Raw genomic sequence first — 20,552 nt, forward strand, 5'->3', positions numbered from 1 at the left:
CTACCAATCCATCGGTCACCGAATCTGTTACTGAGATGCGTTCGAACACTTCGACTGAAATGTGCAGGAGCTCCATCGCGCATGAACTACATGTTGCGTCGTACTTGTGAACGCACATGTTCTAGCAGCACAGGTAGAGTGTCCCGTATGAAATCATGATAACGTGCTCCATTGAGCGTAGGTGGACGAAACTAAAATGAGATCTAACATGGAAATTAAGCGTTCCCGGACCCATGTCCACATAACATCTTTTTTTTATTTGTGAGTGAGGAATGTTTCCTGAAAGTTTGGTCGTACCTTTTTGTAACACCCTGTATACTGCTTGACTCGTCGGTGAAGGTATGTTCTCGAAACTTCAACAAAAGCCCCTACCGAGCTACTGAGCGTCTCTCCTGCAGAGTCTCCCACTGGAGTTTATCTATCATCTCCGTAACTCTTTTGCGATTACCAAACGATCCTGTAACGAAGCGCACCGCTCTCCATTGCATCTTCTCTATCTCTTCTATCAACCCTATCCGGTACGGATCCCACACCGGTGAGCAGTATTCAAGCAGTGGGCGAACAAGTGTACTGTAACCTACTTCCTTTGTTTTCGGATTGCATTGCCTTACGATTCTTCCAATGAATCTCAGTCTGGCATCTGCTTTACCGACGATTAATTTTATAGTGTCATTCCATTTTAAATCGCTCCTAATGCCTGCTCCCAGACAATTTATGGAATTAACTGCTTCCATTTGGTGACCTGCTATATTGCAGCTAAATGATAAAGGATCTTTCGTTCTATGTATCCGCTGCATATTACATTTGTCTACATTGAGATTCAATTGCCATTCCCTGTACCATGGCCGGCCAGAGTGGCCAAGCGGTTCTAGGCACTACAGTGTGGAACCGCGCGACCGCTGCGGTCGCAGGTTCGAATCCTGCCTCGGGCATGGATGTGTGTGCTGTCCTCAGGTTAGTTAGGTTTAAGTAGTTCTAAGTTCTAGGGGACTGATGACCTCAGCAGTTAAATCCCATAGTGCTCAGAGCCATTTGAACGATTTTGAACCTGCACCATGCGTCAAATCGTTGCTGATCCTCCTGCATTTCAGTACAATTTTCCATTGTTACAACCTCTCGATATACTACAGAATCATACTCAAAAAGCCTCAGTGAACCTCCGATGTTATCCACAAGGTCATTTACATATATTGTGAATAGCAACGGTCCTACGACAGTCCCCTGCTGCACACCTGAAATCACTCTTACATCGGAAGACTTATCTCCACTGAGAATGAAATGCTGCGTTCTGATATCTAGCAACTCTTCAATCCAATCACACAATTGTTCTGATAGTCCATATGCTCTTACTTTGTTCATTAAACGACTGTGGGGAACTGTTTCATACACCTTGCGGAAGTCAAGAAACACGGCATCTACCTGGGAACCCGTGTCTATGGGCCTCTGAGTTTCCTATACTTGTGCCGGAGAATTGGGGTTATTGGGCAAAATTCTTGGGCTATCATTGCTAGCTGACCGTCACTGTGTAGTAGGAGAAGATTTCCCGCGCTAACGTCCAAGAATGGGGCTACTGGCTAAAACTCCTGTGCCAGCGTCATTAGTTAGAAATGGATTTTTCCCGCTTTTATGCTGGAAAACAGTTATTGGTTAAAATTCCTCCTGCTGCAGTCGGTGTGCACGTAACATTGGCTAGAACTGAAACAGACAGGGCACGAGAGGGAAAAAGTTTATCCAAAATGTTATTGTCCGCGGATGTTGCTTCAGGGCGCGGTTTGTGTTCCTCGCACGCCGCTATGTGATGGATGGGAACAACAATGTCGGAAACCTACCCGTCCTTTCTATTGAAGTTACATGCGTTCTTGGAAATTTCTATTGCTTCCCGGACTTTTCTTTGGTAAATGTTGATTTCCTTAGCCAGCACACGTATCTTATCGAAATCTGTGGCAAGGCCAGATTTCCCTTGATGTTCCGCTACCATCGATTTCATGCTTCGTTTCAGCCGCGTGTGGCGTTCCTATTCCTTAATATGTTCTTTAACAGTCCTTCCCGTTTCACCTGTATACTCTTTGCCGCAACCACACATCACTTCACAGACGGCCACAGTGTGGAGGCAATTGCATCCGTTTTCTATCGGAAAATTCTTTTACTTTGTTTTGACTGAAGACAGTGGTCTGACCACCAGATTTTCTTAGGATTCTGCTTTATATGATCTGTGAACGCAGAAACAAACGGTAACTTCCCCAGTTCAAGCGCTAGAGAACTCCTCTTAATATGAGAACGCGACACTGGTCTCCGACAGTGCCCAGTTTACAGTCAACACCACAAGATCCTGAAGAGTATCAAAGCAGAGGGGTAGAAACGCCGATTACGGCACATCGTCCCAAAATAGCACTGTTAGCTTACCTAGTGTTCATTGATATTCAGTTCCGTAGTATTTACGTCTTTACTTATATGACTAGTTCTCATTCTTACTGGGCTATGCAGTCCTGTCAATTTTATGTTTTGTATAAGTCGGGCCTACAGTGTTTCTTACCCTATTTCAGCGTAATTCAAGATTTAGTTTGATTGCCTCTGTATCGGCGCTATAACTCAGTCCACGAATGTACATCTATATCTATACTCTCCTGTACTTATATTCCTATTTATCTAGCATTCAGATAGTTCTACTCATGGACTAGTTTCCACTTACAAGGGAACCCCCCCATCGCACCCCCGTCAGATTTAGTTATAAGTTGGCACAGTGGATAGGCCTTGATAAACTGAACACAGATCAATTGAGAAAACAGGAAAAAGTTGTGTGGAACTGTGAAAAAATAAGCAAAATATACAAACTGAGTAGTCCATGGACACATAGGCAACATAATGGATAATCTGAGCACAGGAGAGGCGTGGTCTCTTGGTAGCGTGAGCTGCTGCGGAATGAGAGGTCCTCGGTTCAAGTCCTCCCTCGAGTGAAAATTTTACTTTCTTTATTTTTGCATAGTTATTATCTGTTCGTTCGTTCATTGACGTCTCTGTTCACTGTAATAAGTTTAGTGTCTGTGTTTTGCGACCGCATCGCAAAACCGTGCGATTAGTAGACGAAAGGACGTGCCTCTCCAATGGGAACCGAAAACATTTGATCGCAAGGTCATACGTCAACCGATTCCTCCACAGGAAAACACATCTGATATATTCTATACGACACTGGTGACGGCATGTGCGTCACATGACAGGAATATGTTGTCGACCCACCTAACTTGTACACTTGGCGAATGGCTAAAAAGATTCTTCTACCTTGCCCGATTTAGGTTTTCTTGTGGATGTGATAATCACTCCCACAAAAAGTGATGAAAACATAAGAGTTTGTCACGTAAACTGAAAGTAAAAAATTAAAGATTTCACTCGATGGAAGATTTGATCCAAGGACCTTCCGTTCCGCAGCTGCTCACGTTACCACGAGACCACGGCGCTCCTGCGATCTAAATATCCTTGATATTGCTTATCTTCCCATGAACTATTCAGTTTGTATATTTTGCTTATTTTTTCACAGTTCCACACAACTTCTTCCTGTTTTCGCAATTGATCTGTGTTCAGTATTTCAAGGCCTATCCACTGTGCCAACTTATAACTAAATCTGAGGGGGGTGCGGTGGGGAGGTTCCCTTGTTAGTTTGCCCTCCCATGTACAACTAAAACTGTCCTCTGTATCTATTCTTTTGCTATCTGAATAACAATACCGTCTATGCGATAAATGCTCCTAGGCTACGTCACGTAATTTCATTAATTTATTATATAGTAGTTCATCCTTAGTTACCTTCAGAAAGTTTTATCTTGGTGTACTTCAGATGTGACACATTTCTACTACGAGAAACTCTTGCTGTAAACTACGCACGTTTCCCAGACTGTATGTTTTAACACATTGTGGTTGCTTATTTATAAAAGTTTCTAAGTAATATTCTTGAAAATAACGCTTCTTAGCCCATGGTAAACTAACGCCATTGTGGCCGAAACATGTAGTAGGACGCTTTCAGCATGTTTACGATTTGACAGAGTGCACAGACCTGATCCAGCCTTGTGTTCACTCGACCAGATTACACGTCCCGTGAGGTAATTATTCCGCACATTTTTCCGTTTTTTCCTCCTTCACGACTACAGCTTTCAAGAAAATGAGCGGTTGCAGTTCTTGCTTTCAATTCATTCCTTTTATTTCAAGGTTACTGGATGTTATCTTTTTAATAGCATGACGGGAGCATATAGTACTATTTGCCTCGACTATATTTCTTGCACATGACGAGGGCAATATATTTTTGTCGATGTTTTGTCATCGATAGCCATAATTTGCTTATCAACATTTATCGGTAAGTACAATTTCTAATATTTTTAATTTCGTCCAGTCCCAAAGTAAGGTCAAGCCTTTCTAATTCCATAGCATTTTAATGCAGGCCAACCTGAAGATGCCTTGGGCTAAAAGTACATCACTGATCAATAAATGAACCGCAATTTCAACAACGCAACCAACACTGTTTTCTTGTCCTCAACCACAGAGAGTATTTTGGTGGAGTGCCATCTGCACCCTGTAGACTGGGTGGGACAAATAAAACCGCCAGAAATATTTATAAGACTGGTGCAGAACTGACACCTGTCAGCCAGTAGGAGAACTACCCATCACAGAAAGTGCTGGAAACTATAATTTCTATGCTCTAATCGGTTGCTGTCACATGTCTGCAAATGCACAACAGCATGCCCTGCCGCGAGTACTTCGCTGCGTCATTATGTTTGAGTCATTGAGAGGAGCAGGCGTGTTTAGTCACCAGCTGAGTGTAGTACGAACTGGTGTAGACAATAAAACGAGTGTTATGCTAAACACAATATCCATGGAGAACGGGTTTGCAAGAGTTAAAGATTGAAAGTAGTTTTATATTTTCAGAAGGTGGTGACCCATAGCTCTTACATATAAGTCATTTACCACCTTGAGCTGCTGGTAAAATATTTATACAACCAGTTTCAGTCCTCTGACCATCATCAGGTTCCTAAATACTAAATTAAATAATACCCAGTTAACATTACAGACTTAAACTGTCACGGATCTGTTATTTGTTGTAAATGTTAACAACAACACACGTGTAATGGGATTTCACTCACATAAAAGTATTCACAGCTTCATGTTAGGCGAAATACAAAATCGTTATTGTCAGGTGGTAAAATCATGAATACTGAAAATAGTAGTATACCATAATACAGTGATGTGACTCACTACGAAAACCACATAAGATAAAGACGTAAGTGGTTCACAGTTGTACAAAGTTACCTGTTACCTCATCAATCCTCGTGTACCTGTAAGCCATTACTTCTACGCATTTTGTTTTCTGTCACTGCAACTGTTATTGTAACATGCGCAGTTTGCCATTTGGTCAACATACAGACCACCTGTAAAGACTGTCACATGAACTTGTCGTAGCAGCTTAGTAATCGTAAAGTTCTAGTCACTATATCTTTGGCTCTACCAGTGAACAGTGACCAGATGCTTAGTCGCCCCTGAGTGGTATGAATCTCTTCACATCGTTACCGCCGATTACAGTTTTAGCACTGTTTTTATAGACTGACGACGCAGTTTATATTACTATATGATAACAGGTCACTCGGTACACATGTGAACCAGTTACGTCTCTATCTTATATGGTTTTCGTAATGAATCACATCACTGTGTTATGGTATACTTTTATTTTCAGTGTGTCATTCACGATTTTCTCACCTGACAATAACGATTTTGTATTTCACGTAACATGGTGCTGTGAATACTTTTGTGTGAGTACGTTACATTCCAGTACGTGTGTGTTGTTGCTGACAAATTCCTAACAGTCTCAGCCTGTAATGTGACTTAAGTATTATTTTATTTCGTATACAGGAACCTGACGATGTTCAGACGACTGAAACTGGTTGTATAAATAAAATATTTTACCAGGAGCTCAAGGTGGCAATATGAAATTTTTGAAGAGGAAGTGTTTTAGCAAAAGCCCAGCAAAGTCTGCTACGCAAAACTTAAAATGGCGTGAAACGTGCTCTTTGACGAATGAACACGGTAACAATCTGAAACGAGTTGTAACACCAGGCAACACTGCTCTAGTGAAGGGAAGCCTGGCGATAAACCCAAGGAAACCTAAAAACTGTTTATCTGTGCACCTCGAAATTAAGATGTCGTTACGAAAAATTACCAAATAAGGACCTATATTCGTATCCTACAGACTTACTGTTCAGTAAGAGTTCAGGCGATCGCACGTAAACTTGCGTGTTGAGATCTGCCGGTGCCTTATGAGTGGAGTCAGGACACGAGGCAAATTAGATCCTCAGAACAGACGCCAGTATGCAGCAGAAAAATGCTACTTTTAAGAGCTTTTGTTGGTGTTTAGTGTGCAATATTGGTGTCAGCATCGTGACACGGTTCCTTCACCAGACTGAAGATGAACAATTGCTTGCATATTTTTGGCAAGGGGCAGCAACATCGTAACCTCTTTGACAATCTTGTTACGAGCATATGAAGTGCTCGGTCAGGACAAGACAATTAGCAGAGACAGTGCAATCTTCTGGCCACCTCGATCGTATCACATCCCTCCCTCTGATTTGTAACTGTGGCATAAATTGAAAGCTCAGGTGTACCAAAATAATTCTCAAAGACTGCAAGAGCTACAGCAGATAATGAAAACGCTATTGCTGCCATCCCTCTGGTCAGACCTGCTACACATGTCTCACAGTCTGATAAATTGAGGAGAGTGCTGCATCGACATGAAAGGAGGCCTTTTCCGCCATATTCCGTGATGTGCATAACCAAGGGCCAATCCCGCTTCAGTCTGTAAATATTTTCATTTATCTCACGCAGCATTATCTAAAGACTACACAGATTATTTCTCATGTAGATATCGCATTTAAATGTCGTTTCTTTGTGAGAAGGATGAACGTGTCAGGACTCGTGACCTATCGAATTTCTTTTGCACATCTAACGAAACGGATGCTCGTGTGGTTGGAGTCCCATAAATCTCACCAGAATGTGGAATCAGATGGTGGGAGCCAGTGAAGTTGAAATAGAAAGAAGACGAGGATTCTTCGTCAGGCTAGTATAGTGGAAATTCTACAGCAGCAGAAAACGGTGTAAAGGGGTAGGATTCGTTATGAACAGCAAGCTAGAGCAGAGAGTGAGTTACTTTAAATGGTTCAGTGATAGATTTGCGCTCATCAAAATCGAAAGCAAACCAACATCAACCACTGTAGTTCAGGTCGAAAGGAGAGGATGAAGAGACAGCAAGTATGAGAGGACAGTGAACGGGAGATTCAGCATGTAAAGGGAGATGAATGTGTTATAGCCATTGGAGATTAGAGTGCGGTTCTAGGGGAAGGAATACAAAGAAAGGCTACGCGGGAATATGGGCTTGGTAGTAGGAACGAGGCAGGAGAAACATTAACTGAGTTCTGCTATTAAATTCAGCTAGCAACAGCGTACACTTTATTCAAAAAATCTCAATAGAAGGAGGTATACTTAGAAAAGGCTGGAAGACACAGGGAGATTTCAATTAGTCTACGTCAGTGACAGGCATACGTCCCGAAATCAGACAGTGGATTGAGAGAGGTACCCACGATTAGATATAGACTCAGATCACAATTTTGTGTTGATGAACAGCCGGCTGGTGTGACCGAGCGGTTCTAAGCGCTACAGTCTGGAACCGCGCGACCACTGCGGTCGCAGGTTCGAATCCTGCCTCGGGCATGGATGTGTGTGATATCCTTAGGTTAGTTAAGTTCAAGTAGTTCTAAGTTCTAGGGCACTGATGACCTCAGAAGTTAAGTCCGATAGTGCTCAGAGCCATTTGAACCATTTTTTTTAAATGATGAACAGCAGGCTGAAGTTTAATAGAGCGGTTAGGAACAGACAATGGGCAAAGACATGAGATACAGAAGTACTAAGGAATGAAAAAATACGCTTGCCACTGAAGTTCTTTGCCACTATAGATACTGTGATAATGAATAGCCCAGTAGACTGTTCAGTTGAAGAGGACTGGACATCTCTAAAAAGGGCAATCACGGGAAGGAAAACGAACGTGCAGGGAAGGTAACTCCGAAGAAACCACGAATCGGAAGAAATACTTTAATTGGCCATCGCAAGAAGGCAGTACAAAAATGTCCATCGAAATTCAGGAATACAGAAATGCAAGTCACTTACGAATGAAACAAGTAGGAAGTTCAGGACAGAAAAGGCGAAATGGGTGCATAAAAATGTAAAGAAACTGAAGAAGAAATGACTGTCTGAAGGACTGACACAGCATAAAGAAAAGTCAAAAGAACCTTCGGTGATTCTAAAAGTACGTGCACATTAAGAACTCAGCGGGAATTGCATTGTTAACCGCAGAGGAGAGAGCGGATAAGTGGAAAGAGTACGTTGAAGACCTCTATGAGGCGGGGACTTATCTGATCACGTGGTAGAACAAGAAACGGGAGTCTACAGGGAAGATATAGGGGAGCCAGTACTATAACGGCTTTGGGCGACATAAGATCAAATAAAGCAGAACGGGTATATAACATTTAATCTGAGTTTCTAAAATCATTGGCTGAGATGGGGACTATTCACGTTGGTGTGTAGGATGTATGAGTCTGGCGATATGCCTTCTGACTTTCTGGGAAACATCATCGACACAAATCCGAAGATTACAAGGGCTGACAAGTGCGAGAATAATCATACAGCGTAAGAATGCATTCACAGATCTGAAGATGATAACGAAAACCGGTAATTAGCAATAAAAATTGATTACAAGCGATCTTCGCTAAGAGGTTCACCTTCTCTGAGGAATAAATCTAACAAGGGGAGGCCGCCAATTGTGAAATTCAGATTCGATTCATACTGCGCATAATAAAAGCTCATGGCCAGAGGTGTAATGTGGCAAAGCACCAAGATGCACTTCTCAGCCGTTGTCGAGAAAATCGACAGTCAAAAGAAACCGTTGCGGTGAAATACTCTCTACAGTTAATATTTTTCTACAGCGTCGTGGCGCAGCGGTGAGCGCTCGGGTTCGTAATCCGAAGGTCGCCGGATCGAATCTCGCGCCATGCAATTTTTTTTATTATTAGTTGTTTGTAATTCTTATGCATGTTGGTGAAGGCGGATCGCTCTCCAATTTTACCGCCTCCATTTTTCCGTTTTTTTAACAGGGTGTACCAAAACTCTCCCGCCCGCACTGATTTTCGACGATGTTATAAGTTGCGCTAGGGACCGCATCTACCTTCTTTCGAAGTTAGCAGGCAACTACGCTGTTATGCGGCGGCTCGTTTCGGCCCATTCAACATCTGTCCTACAAGTGTAACGAGCGAGTGAAGGAGTTTATATTTCATACCTGCCGCAGCAAGTTTGTGTTCGTGGGGTCTCTATTCTAATTCGAACGTTTGACTTGACGCTATACGTATTCGTTTCGGAATACCGTTTCTACGTCTTCCGTTAACTATACGTGGTTGACATTATGAAGACAATTAACAACATTTGCGAAATACAACTTTGTTTGCGGAAAACATAATGATGTTCGAAGTCGCCAGTTTTTCCACGACAAACGACTTTCAACAACTTATTATATGCATAATTGTTGCAACTGATTGCCGGGAATTATATATATATATATATATATATATATATATATATGTTTGAATTACAAAAAACAAATACTAAAAAAAAGGGTTGCATGGCGCGAGATTCGATCCGGCGACCTTCGGATTACGAACCCGAGCGCTTACCGCTGCGCCACGACCCTGTAGAAAAATATTAATCGTAGAGAGTATTTCACCGCAACGGTTTCTTTTAACTGTCGGTTTTCTCGACAACGGCTGGGAAGTGCATCTTGGTGCTTTGCCACTTTACACCTCTGGCCATGAGCTTTTATTATGCGCAGTACGAATCGAATCTGAATTTCACAATTGGCGGCCTCCCCTTGTAAGTATTAGGAAGTTTTTCTTTTCTGAAGGCATTTGTCTGGAATATAGTCTTATAGTGTGCTGAAGCGCAGTTGACGCAGCTGTGAGCCAGTGGTCCCGTCTACTGCCCGCAGCTGGTGGGCCAGCACGTGGCCGTGCTGATCGTGTCTCGGGCGCTGGCGGGCGTGAGCGGCGCGGGCGGCTTCGTCGTCTGCGGCGCCTACGTGCGTGACATCTCGGAGGACGCAGTCCGCGGGTCGCTCTGCTCCTTCCTCGTCATCGCCTACATAATCGGCCTCCTCTGCAGGTAGGCGTGCTTTCCCTTCCAGCTGTCTGCTCTCTCCTCTTCATCACCTACACGTTCGGCCTCCTCTGCAGGTGGCCATCCTTCCTCCACAACTCTGCCCTGCTCCGTCAGACCTGAACCCGCATAAGTGGCTAAATAAAGGAGCTCTTTATGTATACAGGGTGGTCATTAGTAAAGTGCAGTTACTCACAAAGGTACAATGTGGACTGATATTACGTACGGCAGCGAAACTTGGTAGATGTGCTAAAGTACAGGGTGATTCAAAAAGAATACCACAACTTTAGGAATTTAAAACTCTGCAACGACAAAAGGCAGAGCTAAGCACTATCTGTCGGCGAATTAAGGGAGCTATAAAGTTTCATTTAGTTGTACATTTGTTCGCCATTTCAGCCAATAAAGTTTTTGGTCCCTTTTTCTTCGAAGGTGCTACTGTAACTGGACTACAGTATCTGGAGATGTTAGAGAATTGGCTGTTCCCTCAGCTCGAACAAGAAGCACAACACTTCATATTTCAGCAGGATGGAGCGCCACCACATTGGCACTTATCTGTCCGTAACTACCTGAACGTCAACTACCCGAGGCGATGGATCGTCCGCCAGGCAGCCCGTGACAGAGCACTTCATCACTGGCCTCCAAGAAGCCCTGATCTTACCCCCTGCGATTTTTTCTTATGGGGGTATGTTAAGGATATGGTGTTTCGGCCACCTCTCCCAGCCACCATTGATGATTTGAAACGAGAAATAACAGCAGCTATCCAAACTGTTACGCCTGATATGCTACAGAGAGTGTGGAACGAGTTGGAGTATCGGGTCGATATTTCTCGTGTGTCTGGAGGGGGCCTTATTGAACATCTCTGAACTTGTTTTTGAGTGAAAAAAAACCTTTTTAAATACTCTTTGTAATCATGTATAACAGAAGGTTATATTATGTTTCTTTCATTAAATACACATTTTTAAAGTTGTGGTATTCTTTTTGAATCACCCTGTATTAATGCGGGACCGATTTACTCTGCAATAAGATAACAGTTCCAATTTTGGCCGCCGCGTGCAAATCTGGCTCTGCGAATGCAAGAGAGAATTGTAGACATGTTTCCATATGTAATGGTTCAGGAGCGAGACGTGGGCAGAAGAGATCAACAAAGCGAATAAAGCGTAATATTGCTTGTATCATAACTTCCACTTACACAATTTGTTCAGTGCAGTAGTGCAAGTCAATATATAGTCATGGATATTTGTTGGAAAATTAACATCGTCTCTTGAAGTAGTTGTGCACAGTGTATAGGCAATACTATGAGATCCAGTATACCGACAAATGCAGTCAAACGGTATCGCATCTGATGTCAGTAGTGCAGTATACAGGGTGGTACATTCATAGTGACCGAGCCAAATATCTCATGAAATAAGCACCAAACGAAAAAACTACAAAAAACGAAACTTGTCTAACTAGAAGGGGGAAACCAGATGGCGCTATGGTGGGCCCGCTAGATGGCGCTGCCATAGGTCAAACGGATATCAACTGCGTTTTTTTAAAATAGGAACCCATATTTTTTATTACATATTTGTGCAGTACGTAAAGAAATATGAATGTTTTAGTTGGCCTACTTTTTTCGCTTTGTGATAGATAGCGCTGTAACAGTCACAAAAACATGGCTCACAATTTTAGACGAACAGTTGGTAACAGGTAGGTTTTTTAAATTAAAATACAGAACTTAGGTACGTTTGAACATTTTATTTCGCTTGTTCCAGTGTGATACATGTAAGCTTGTGAACTTATCATTTCTGAGAACGCATGCTGTTACAGCATTATTATCTTTAAATACCACATTAATGCAATAAATTCTCAAAATGATGTCCGTCAACCTCAATGCATTTGGCAAAACGTGTAACGACATGGTGTTTCGAAGACCAATCCACCTGTCATGAAATATGCTATTCAATACCGCTTCAACCGCACGCGAGCTATGTGCCGGACATGCATCATGTTGGAAGTAGGCCTACATCGCCATTCTGTCATGCAGAGAAACATCTTGTAGTAACAGCGGTAGAACATTACGTAGGTAATCAGCATACGTTGCACCATTTAGATTGTCATCGGTAAAATGGGGGCCAATTATCCTTCCTCCCATAAAGCCGCCAAGCAATTCCTGGTGCACAGAAATATGGTACGGGTGCAATCGATGTTGATGAGCATTCTCAAAACCGACGTTTTTGAGATTCACGATTCTCGTACAATTTGTCTGCTACTGATGTACGGATTCGCCGCGACAGCAGCTAAAACAACTACTTGGGCATCATCATTTGTTGCAGGTCGTGGTTGACGTTTCACATGTGGCTGAATTTCCTTAAATAACGTAACTATCCGGCGAACGGTCCGGACACTTGGATGATGTCGTCCAGGATACCGAGCAGCATACATAGCACACGCCCGTTGGGCATTTTGATCACAGTAGCCATACATCAACACGATATCGACCTTTTCCGCAATTGGTAAACGGTCTATTTTAACTCGGGTTATGTATGACGAAGCAAATACCGTCCGCACTGGCGGAAGGTTACGTGATGCCACGTACTTATACGTTTGTGACTATTACAGCGCTATCTATCACAAAGCGAAAAAGTGGTCCAACTAAAACATTCATATTTCTTAACGTACTACCCCCCCACTCCCCCCCGCCCATGAACCATGGACATTGCCGTTGGTGGGGAGGCTTGCGTGCCTCAGCGATACAGATAGCAGTACTGTAAGTACAACCACAACGGAGGGGTATCTGTTGAGAGGCCAGACAAACGTGTGGTTCCTGAAGAGGGGCAGCAGCCTTTTCAGTAGTTGCAAGGGCAACAGTCTGGATGATTGACTGATCTGGCCTTGTAACAATAACCAAAACGGCCTTGCTGTGCTGGTACTGCGAACGGCTGAAAGCAAGGGGAAACTACGGCCGTAATTTTTCCCGAGGGCATGCAGCTTTACTGTATAATTAAATGATGATGGCGTCCACTTGGGTAAAATATTCCGGAGGTAAAATAGTCCCCCATTCGGATCTCCGGGCGGGGACTACTCAGGAAGATTTCGTTATCAGGAGAAAGAAAACTGGCGTTCTACGGATCGGAGCGTGGAATGACAGATCCCTTAATCGGGCAGGTAGGTTAGAAAATTTAAAAAGGGAAATGGGTAGGTTAAAGTTAGATATAGTGGGAATTAGTGAAGTTCGGTGGCAGGAGGAACAAGACTTTTGGTCAGGTTAATACAGGCTTATAAATACAAAATCAAATAATGGTAATGCAGGAGTAGGTTTAATACCGAATAAAAAATAAAAAAATAGGAATGTGGGTAAGCTACTACAACCAGCATAGTGAACGCATTATTGTGGCCAAGATAGACACAAAGCCCGAGCCTACTACAGTAGTACAAGTTTATATGCCAACTAGCTCTGCAGATGACGAAGAAATTGAAGAAATGTATGATGAAATAAAAGGAATTATTCAGATAGTGAAGGGTGACGAAAATTTAATAGTCATGGGTGACTGGAATTCGGTAGTAGGAAAAGGGAGAGAAGGAAACATAGTAGGTGAATATGGATTGGGGCTAAGAAATGAAAGAGGAAGCCGCATGGTAGAATTTTGCACAGAGCACAACTAAATCATAGCTAACACTTGGTTCAAGAATCATAAAAGAAGGCTGTATACCTGGAAGAATCCTGGAGATACTAAAAGGTATCAGATAGATGGTGAGACAGAGATTTAGGAACCAGGTTTTAAATTGTAAGACATATCCGGGGCAGATGTGGACTCTGACCACAATCTATTGGTTATGACCTGTAGATTAAAACTGAAAAAACTGCAAAAAGGTGGGAATTTAAGGAGATGGGACCTGGATAAACTGAAAGAACCAGAGGTTGTACAGAGTTTCAGGGAGAGCATAAGGGAACAATTGACAGGAATGGGGGAAAGAAATACAGTAGAAGAAGAATGGCTAGCTTTGAGGGATGAAGTAGTGAAGGCAGCAGAGGATCAAGTAGGTAAAAAGACGAGGGCTAGTAGAAATCCTTGGGTAACAGAAGAAATATTGAATTTAATTGATGAAAAAAGAAAATATAAAAATGCAGTAAATCAATCAGGCAAAAAGGAATAAAAACGTCTCAAAAATGAAATCGACAGGAAGTGCAAAATGGCTAAGCAGGGATGGCTAGAGGACAAATGTAAGGATGTAGATGCTTATATCACTAGGGGCAAGATAGATACTGCCTACAGCAAAATTAAAGAGACCTTAAAAGAACCACTTGTATGAACATCAAGAGCTCAGATGGAAACCCAGTTCTAAGCAAAGAAGGGAAAGCAGAAAGGTGGAAGGAGGATATAGAGGGTCTATACAAGGGCGATGTACTTGAGGACAATATTATGGAAATGGAAGAGGATGTAGATGAAGATGAAATGGGAGATAAGATACTGCGTGAAGAGTTTGATAGAGCACTGAAAGACCTGACTGACGGCCTTGGGAGAGCCAGTCCTGACAAAACTCTGCCATCTGGTAAGCAAGATGTATGAAACAGGCGAAATACCCTCAGACTTACAGAAGAATATAGTAATTCCAATCCCAAAGAAAGCAGGTGTTGACAGATGTGAAAATTACCGAACTATCAATTTAATAAGCCACAGCTGCAAAATACTAACACGAATTCTTTACAGACGAATGGAAAAACTAGTAGAAGCCGACCTCGGGAAAGATCAGTTTGGATTCCGTAGAAATACTGGAACACGTCAGGCAATACTGACCTTACCACTTATCTTAGAAGAAAGATAAAGGAAAGGCAAACCTACGTTTCTAGCATTTGTAGACTTAGAGAAAGCTTTTGACAATGTTGACTGGAATACTCTCTCTCAAATTCTAAAGGTAGCAGGGGTAAAATATAGCGAGCGAAAGGCTATTTACAATTTGTACAGATACCAGATGGCAGTTATAAGAGTCGAGGGACATGAAAGGGAAGCAGTTGTTGGGAAGGGGGTAAGACAGGGTTGTAGCCTCTCCCCGATGTTATTCAATCTGTATACTGAGCAAGCAGTAAAGGAAACAAAAGAAAAGTTCGGAGTAGGTATTAAAATCAATGGAGAAGAAATAAAAACTTTGAGGTTCGCCGATGACATTGTAATTCTGTCAGAGACAGCAACGGACTTGTAAGATCAGTTGAATGGAATGGACAGTGTCTTGAAAGGAGGATATAAGATGAACACCAACAAAAGCAAAACGAGGATAATGGAATGTAGTCGAATTAAGTCGGGTGATACTGAGGGAGTTAGATTAGGAAATTAGACACTTAAAGTAGTAAAGGAGTTTTGCTATTTGGGGAGCAAAATAACTGTTGATGGTCGAAGTAGAGAGGATATAAAATGTAGACTGGCAGTGGGAAGGAAAGCGTTTCTGAAGAAGAGAAATTTGTTAACATCGAGTATAGATTTAAGTGTCAGGAAGTCATTTCTGGAAGTATTTGCATGGAGTGTAACCATGTATGGAAGTGAAACATGGACGATAAATAGTTTGGACAAGAAGAAAATAGAAGGTTTCGAAATGTGGTGCTACAGAAGAATGCTGAAGATTAGATGGGTAGATCACATAACTAATGAGGAAGTATTGAATAGGATTGGGGAGAAGAGAAGTTTGTGGCACAACTTGACTAGAAGAAGGGATCTATTTGTAGGACATGTTCTGAGGCATCAAGGGGTCACCAATTTAGTATTGGAGGGCAGCGTGGAGGGTAAAAATCGTAGAGGGAGACCAAGAGATAAATACACTAAGCAGATTCAGAAGGATGTAGGTTGCAGTAGGTACTGGGAGAGGAAGAAGCTTGCACAGGATAGAGTAGCATGGACAGCTGCTTCAAACCAGTCTCAGGACTGAAGACCACAACAGCAACAACTACGTACTACACGAATATGTAATAAAAAATCGGGGTCCCTATTTTAAAAAAAACGCAGTTGATATCCGTTTGACCTATGGCAGTGCCATCTAGCGAGCTAACCATAGCGCCATCTGATTTCCCCCTTCAAGCTAGACGAGTTTCGTTCTTTGTAGTTTTTTCGTTTGATGCTTATTTCGTGAGATATTTGGCTCGGTCACTATCAAAGGACCACACTGTATAACGAGACATCAACTACTGAGGTGGTAGAGGGTGTAACTCGGTATGGAGGCAGTCAGCTAAATATGGTGTTAGTGTGTTCATACATGCCTTTACTGCAGGCAGTAAAAATTGGTTCAAATGGCTCTGAGCACTATGGGACTTAACATCTGTGGTCATCAGTCCCCTAGAACTTAGAACTACTTAAACCTAACTAACCTAATGACTTCACACACATCCATGCCCGAGGCAGGATTCGAACCTGCGACCGTAGCAGTCGCGCGGTTCCGGACTGCGCGCCTAGAACCGCTAGACCACCGCGGCCGGCTGCAGGCAGTAAACATACACCATTAGTGACAGTGCTTGTCGTGTACGTAAATCACGATTGTGACAATACCACGCTGAAAACAGTTATCACGTGTCCAGAAAGAAAAAATTATTGCATTCAAGGAGATGGGTCTCTCCAGGATCAAATCATCGACAAATCGAACCGTTTAAGTAGAGTGATCGATAGTACATACAACTATTGCTGCCGGCGAATAAAGCATTTGAGGATACAACAGTGATATTTCCTCAGACAAGGACCGACTTCCTGATCTTGAGTCTCTTCGGCAGTACTATTCTCAGCCGTCCAACTATGACTTTTGTGAAATCATTGATGGTGAGCCACACATTTTTACAGAAAGCCTCGAGTTTCTGCACAGCTGCACTGTTAATTCTTGTTTTCATATCGGATTAATTCAAAGATTAGGTTGAGCAAGATTCATTCAGCTGTGCAAAATACCCAGTACAACGCGTAAATTGTTTGCCGAGGTATTTCAAGCAGTTCAAGACCGCGGCACTTGCGAAAAGCCTCACATAAAATACTGTGGAGCACAAACGAAAACAGCAGAGAGAAAGTCACCTAACTTCTGTTTACCGCGTTCACGGATTACTGCCGGCTTTGTGGCGTAACAGTGGACTCTCGCTGTAGAAGAGCTCGGTGCGAACTGTGGTCTTGCACTCGCTGAACCAAATAAGGGCTCCTCAAATGTCACGTGCGTCTTTGTTTCGTGTCGCGACTAGTCTTACTGCAAACACAGAAGCTCGAAACGGAAGCGACCCTTGTAGTTCCATTCTTTTCGCTTCTTTCGTGCAACTGTCGCTACTTACAACCAGGACAAGAATTGTCCGACCATATCTTAACTGGAAGATAAGGCCGCTTTTACACTAGCCAGATTGAGTGACTGGTATGAAGGTTTAGATAGGAAAAATATCATGTGCTTTTAATGGCGAACCAAATCAAAATCTAGACACAAAGGGATTAATGACGTTGACTGGCAGTGGGCACTGATTTAAATCAATGGTGAAATTGGAAAATTTATGCCAGACTGGTTTTTTTTTTTTTTTTTTTTTTTTTTGGTGGGGTTTAAGGGCGCTCAACTACTGAGGTCATTAGCGTCCAGTCACTGTTCTTAGAGCACATGGAATCTAGTAAAACTCAAGGGGATGGGGGGGACACCAGAAGGACCTGACAAAGATACAGATAAAATAAGTAAAAAGGTTAGATGTATTTGGACAAGCCAGTCAAAGTTATAAAACGCAGAATGCGAGCAGCTGTTGTCCAAGCAGTTGGGAGCGGTTTTACTGCCCGGAGCTTGTTTCCTTGGAGGGATGACCAAGCATCCCACCACAACGACGGACTGGGATTCGAACCCAGGTGTCCTGCTTGTTAGGCAGATGTGCTGATTACTGCGCCATCCAGACATAGTGGTCGTCGCAATTGCACGAACAACCCCAGCATGCCTCCTGTCAGACTCAAATTCGCACGTTATCCTCACACTACACATGCATTGCCAGTTGCCCATTATCCTTGTTACACGCGATATTTCGCCGATTCCCGTAAGTGTTCCAGTGTGGTGTGCATCTGCAGTGAACTGATAATTCGTCGTCCTCTCCTTAAGTATGTATGTGGTATCTGTTCTTTCTGACACGTTGAGAATTTGGGTCTGAAGGGAGGAGTGCTAGGGTAGTAGGTGCAGTTGCACTGGTCGCTGTTTCCGAATGGAGCAGCTGTCAGCGCATCTCCCTAGAAAGCAGGAGACCTGGGTTCGTATCCCGGTCTGATATATATTGTTCACCGTTCCCCATTGCCCGTTGACAGCTAACATCATTAATTCATTTGTGTCTTGATTCATAGCGGCTACATTGGCTACATACAAAAACAAAAGCTGTCGAGTACAACTGCGGCCCATTATTAGGGATGTAACAATTGAGATAGATTGTGCCGCTCACATCTGGCAATCGCAACCCGTAAACATTTGTCCACCGTAACTGTGTCAAAAGCATTTTACGTAGTTGTAGCATAGCTTCATCAATTTTTAAATTTAATTTTTTATTAAGTATTTTAGTTTAGCATATAAAATTTAAAACAATAGTGTTTAACACCGGTTGATGTTTCTGCTTTATTTCTCAGTGGATTTTTGGCATATTGGAAGTATGATATTTCGAAATTACTTGACTAGCAACATGTTATTATGAGATTTAGCATCGTAAAATATCCGTTTTATGTGTAGAGCGCATTATGTCACACATTGCTTACCACTTTCCTCTCTTCATAAGTAACGTATCCAATGACTACGCTGTCGACGGGCCGTTAAACTCTCTCTCTCTCCCTCTCTCTCTCTCTCTCTCTCGTAAGTATATATTGTACGACACGTTGTTAGACGGACTCATTGCATTTACTGACTACATTTCATTAGCATACGTTTCATGAAGTCATATGCAGTAACAATGAAAAAGAAAGCAATTACTGCTGGTTCATTCAATATAGCTACAGCCACATGACATGCCGAAGGGCGTCATCTCCATTCAGCGGCTTAGAAGGGAATTCGCTTGCAATGCATTCTGACTGGCTTCAGTGATCTGCATTATGAGCTGTAGACGCAAATTAGAAAGTAGCCTATACTCAGTTGGGGTTGGGTTGGTTTGTTTGGGGGAAGAGACCAAACATCGAGGTCATTGGTCTCATCGGATTAGGGAAGGACGGGGAAGGAAGTCGGCCGTGCCCTTGCAGAGGAACCATCCCGGCATTTGCCCAGAGCGATTTAGGGAAATCACGGAAAACCTAAATCAGGATGGCCGGACGCGGGATTGAGCCGTCGTCCTATACTCCGACAACTTAGACGTTCAGATATTGGACTCATATTTGTTGTAATCCGGCGTAAAATCTCACACCGGCTATGCTGGTCCCAAAATTTTATCGTTTTTGGTTCCTCGAACAGCGACGTGATCTTTTAATTCTTAGTCTCACATACCTGTGATAATGTGGGGTGTCAACAGGAAGAAACATACAACAATGCAAAAGATGAAAATGGTTCAAATTATGAAACGTCCCCTTAATACGATTATACAAGACTGTGCTTAACCTGACACACAATATTTTTAGCGCAACGCAATCTGACTTTCAAAATTCCCTACTAAAGAATGGCCCTGACAAACATTAAACTATACCTTTCACAAATCACTTACCTCACAAAAATCTTCGCTGCTCAAGCTACTGCAATACAGCGAGCGCCACTACTGCCAGCTAAATAAAAGATTCAAACTATGGAAGGCACTAACTACTGATAGGGGTAGTTAGCAAATGAAAGATATTAATAGAGAGCAAACAATGTATTTACCTTAATATCATCACAAATCATAATATATATATCAGTTCATGACAAACTACAAAACTCCGCCATCTCTCTCCCCACATCCACCACTGCTGGCGGCTCACCTCCAACTGCGCAACGTTACGCGCTGTTCACATCCAGCTGCCGCTGCCCAACACTACAATGGCAGACAACAATGCAAACTAGCCACAGACTGCACACAGCACAGCCAGTGATTTCATTTTGAGCGCTACGTAACGTTGCCAATAAGAAAACAAACAGCCTACTTACATAGCCCCCATGCTCCCCACAAAAAATTTTTACAAATGGGATTGGGCAGTGGCCAATACAGATTTGAAAAATTTTTTTTCATAATTACAATAACAAAGAAATCAAATGCACACACTTATTGATACAATGTTGGTCAAAAGCTAAAAATTTCTCACAGTCCATAAAGACAGTCCTGATTCATCACAGTAAAATTGCAGTGTTTTTCTCAAAGTCTGAGCAGTAAAAGAAAATGCACACAGAAGTAGTGGATTTCCATGCAGTCTTGAAGAAGTAGTGTTGTCCTTCCAACG

At 42.6% G+C, this 20,552-nt stretch overlaps 1 protein-coding gene across 1 annotated transcript in view; it reads left to right on the forward strand.

Moving 5' to 3' along the window:
* LOC124803401 (facilitated trehalose transporter Tret1-like) overlaps positions 1 to 20,552 on the forward strand; it is a 56,714-nt gene that overhangs the window by 14,449 nt on the left and 21,713 nt on the right. The window contains exon 3 of the mRNA XM_047264584.1: positions 10,058 to 10,230. Coding sequence (XP_047120540.1) covers positions 10,058 to 10,230 — 173 coding nt within the window. The remainder of the gene's footprint in view (positions 1 to 10,057; positions 10,231 to 20,552) is intronic.

This window comes from Schistocerca piceifrons, chromosome 6 (assembly GCF_021461385.2).
Source record: "Schistocerca piceifrons isolate TAMUIC-IGC-003096 chromosome 6, iqSchPice1.1, whole genome shotgun sequence".
NCBI classification, from domain to species: domain Eukaryota; kingdom Metazoa; phylum Arthropoda; class Insecta; order Orthoptera; family Acrididae; genus Schistocerca; species Schistocerca piceifrons.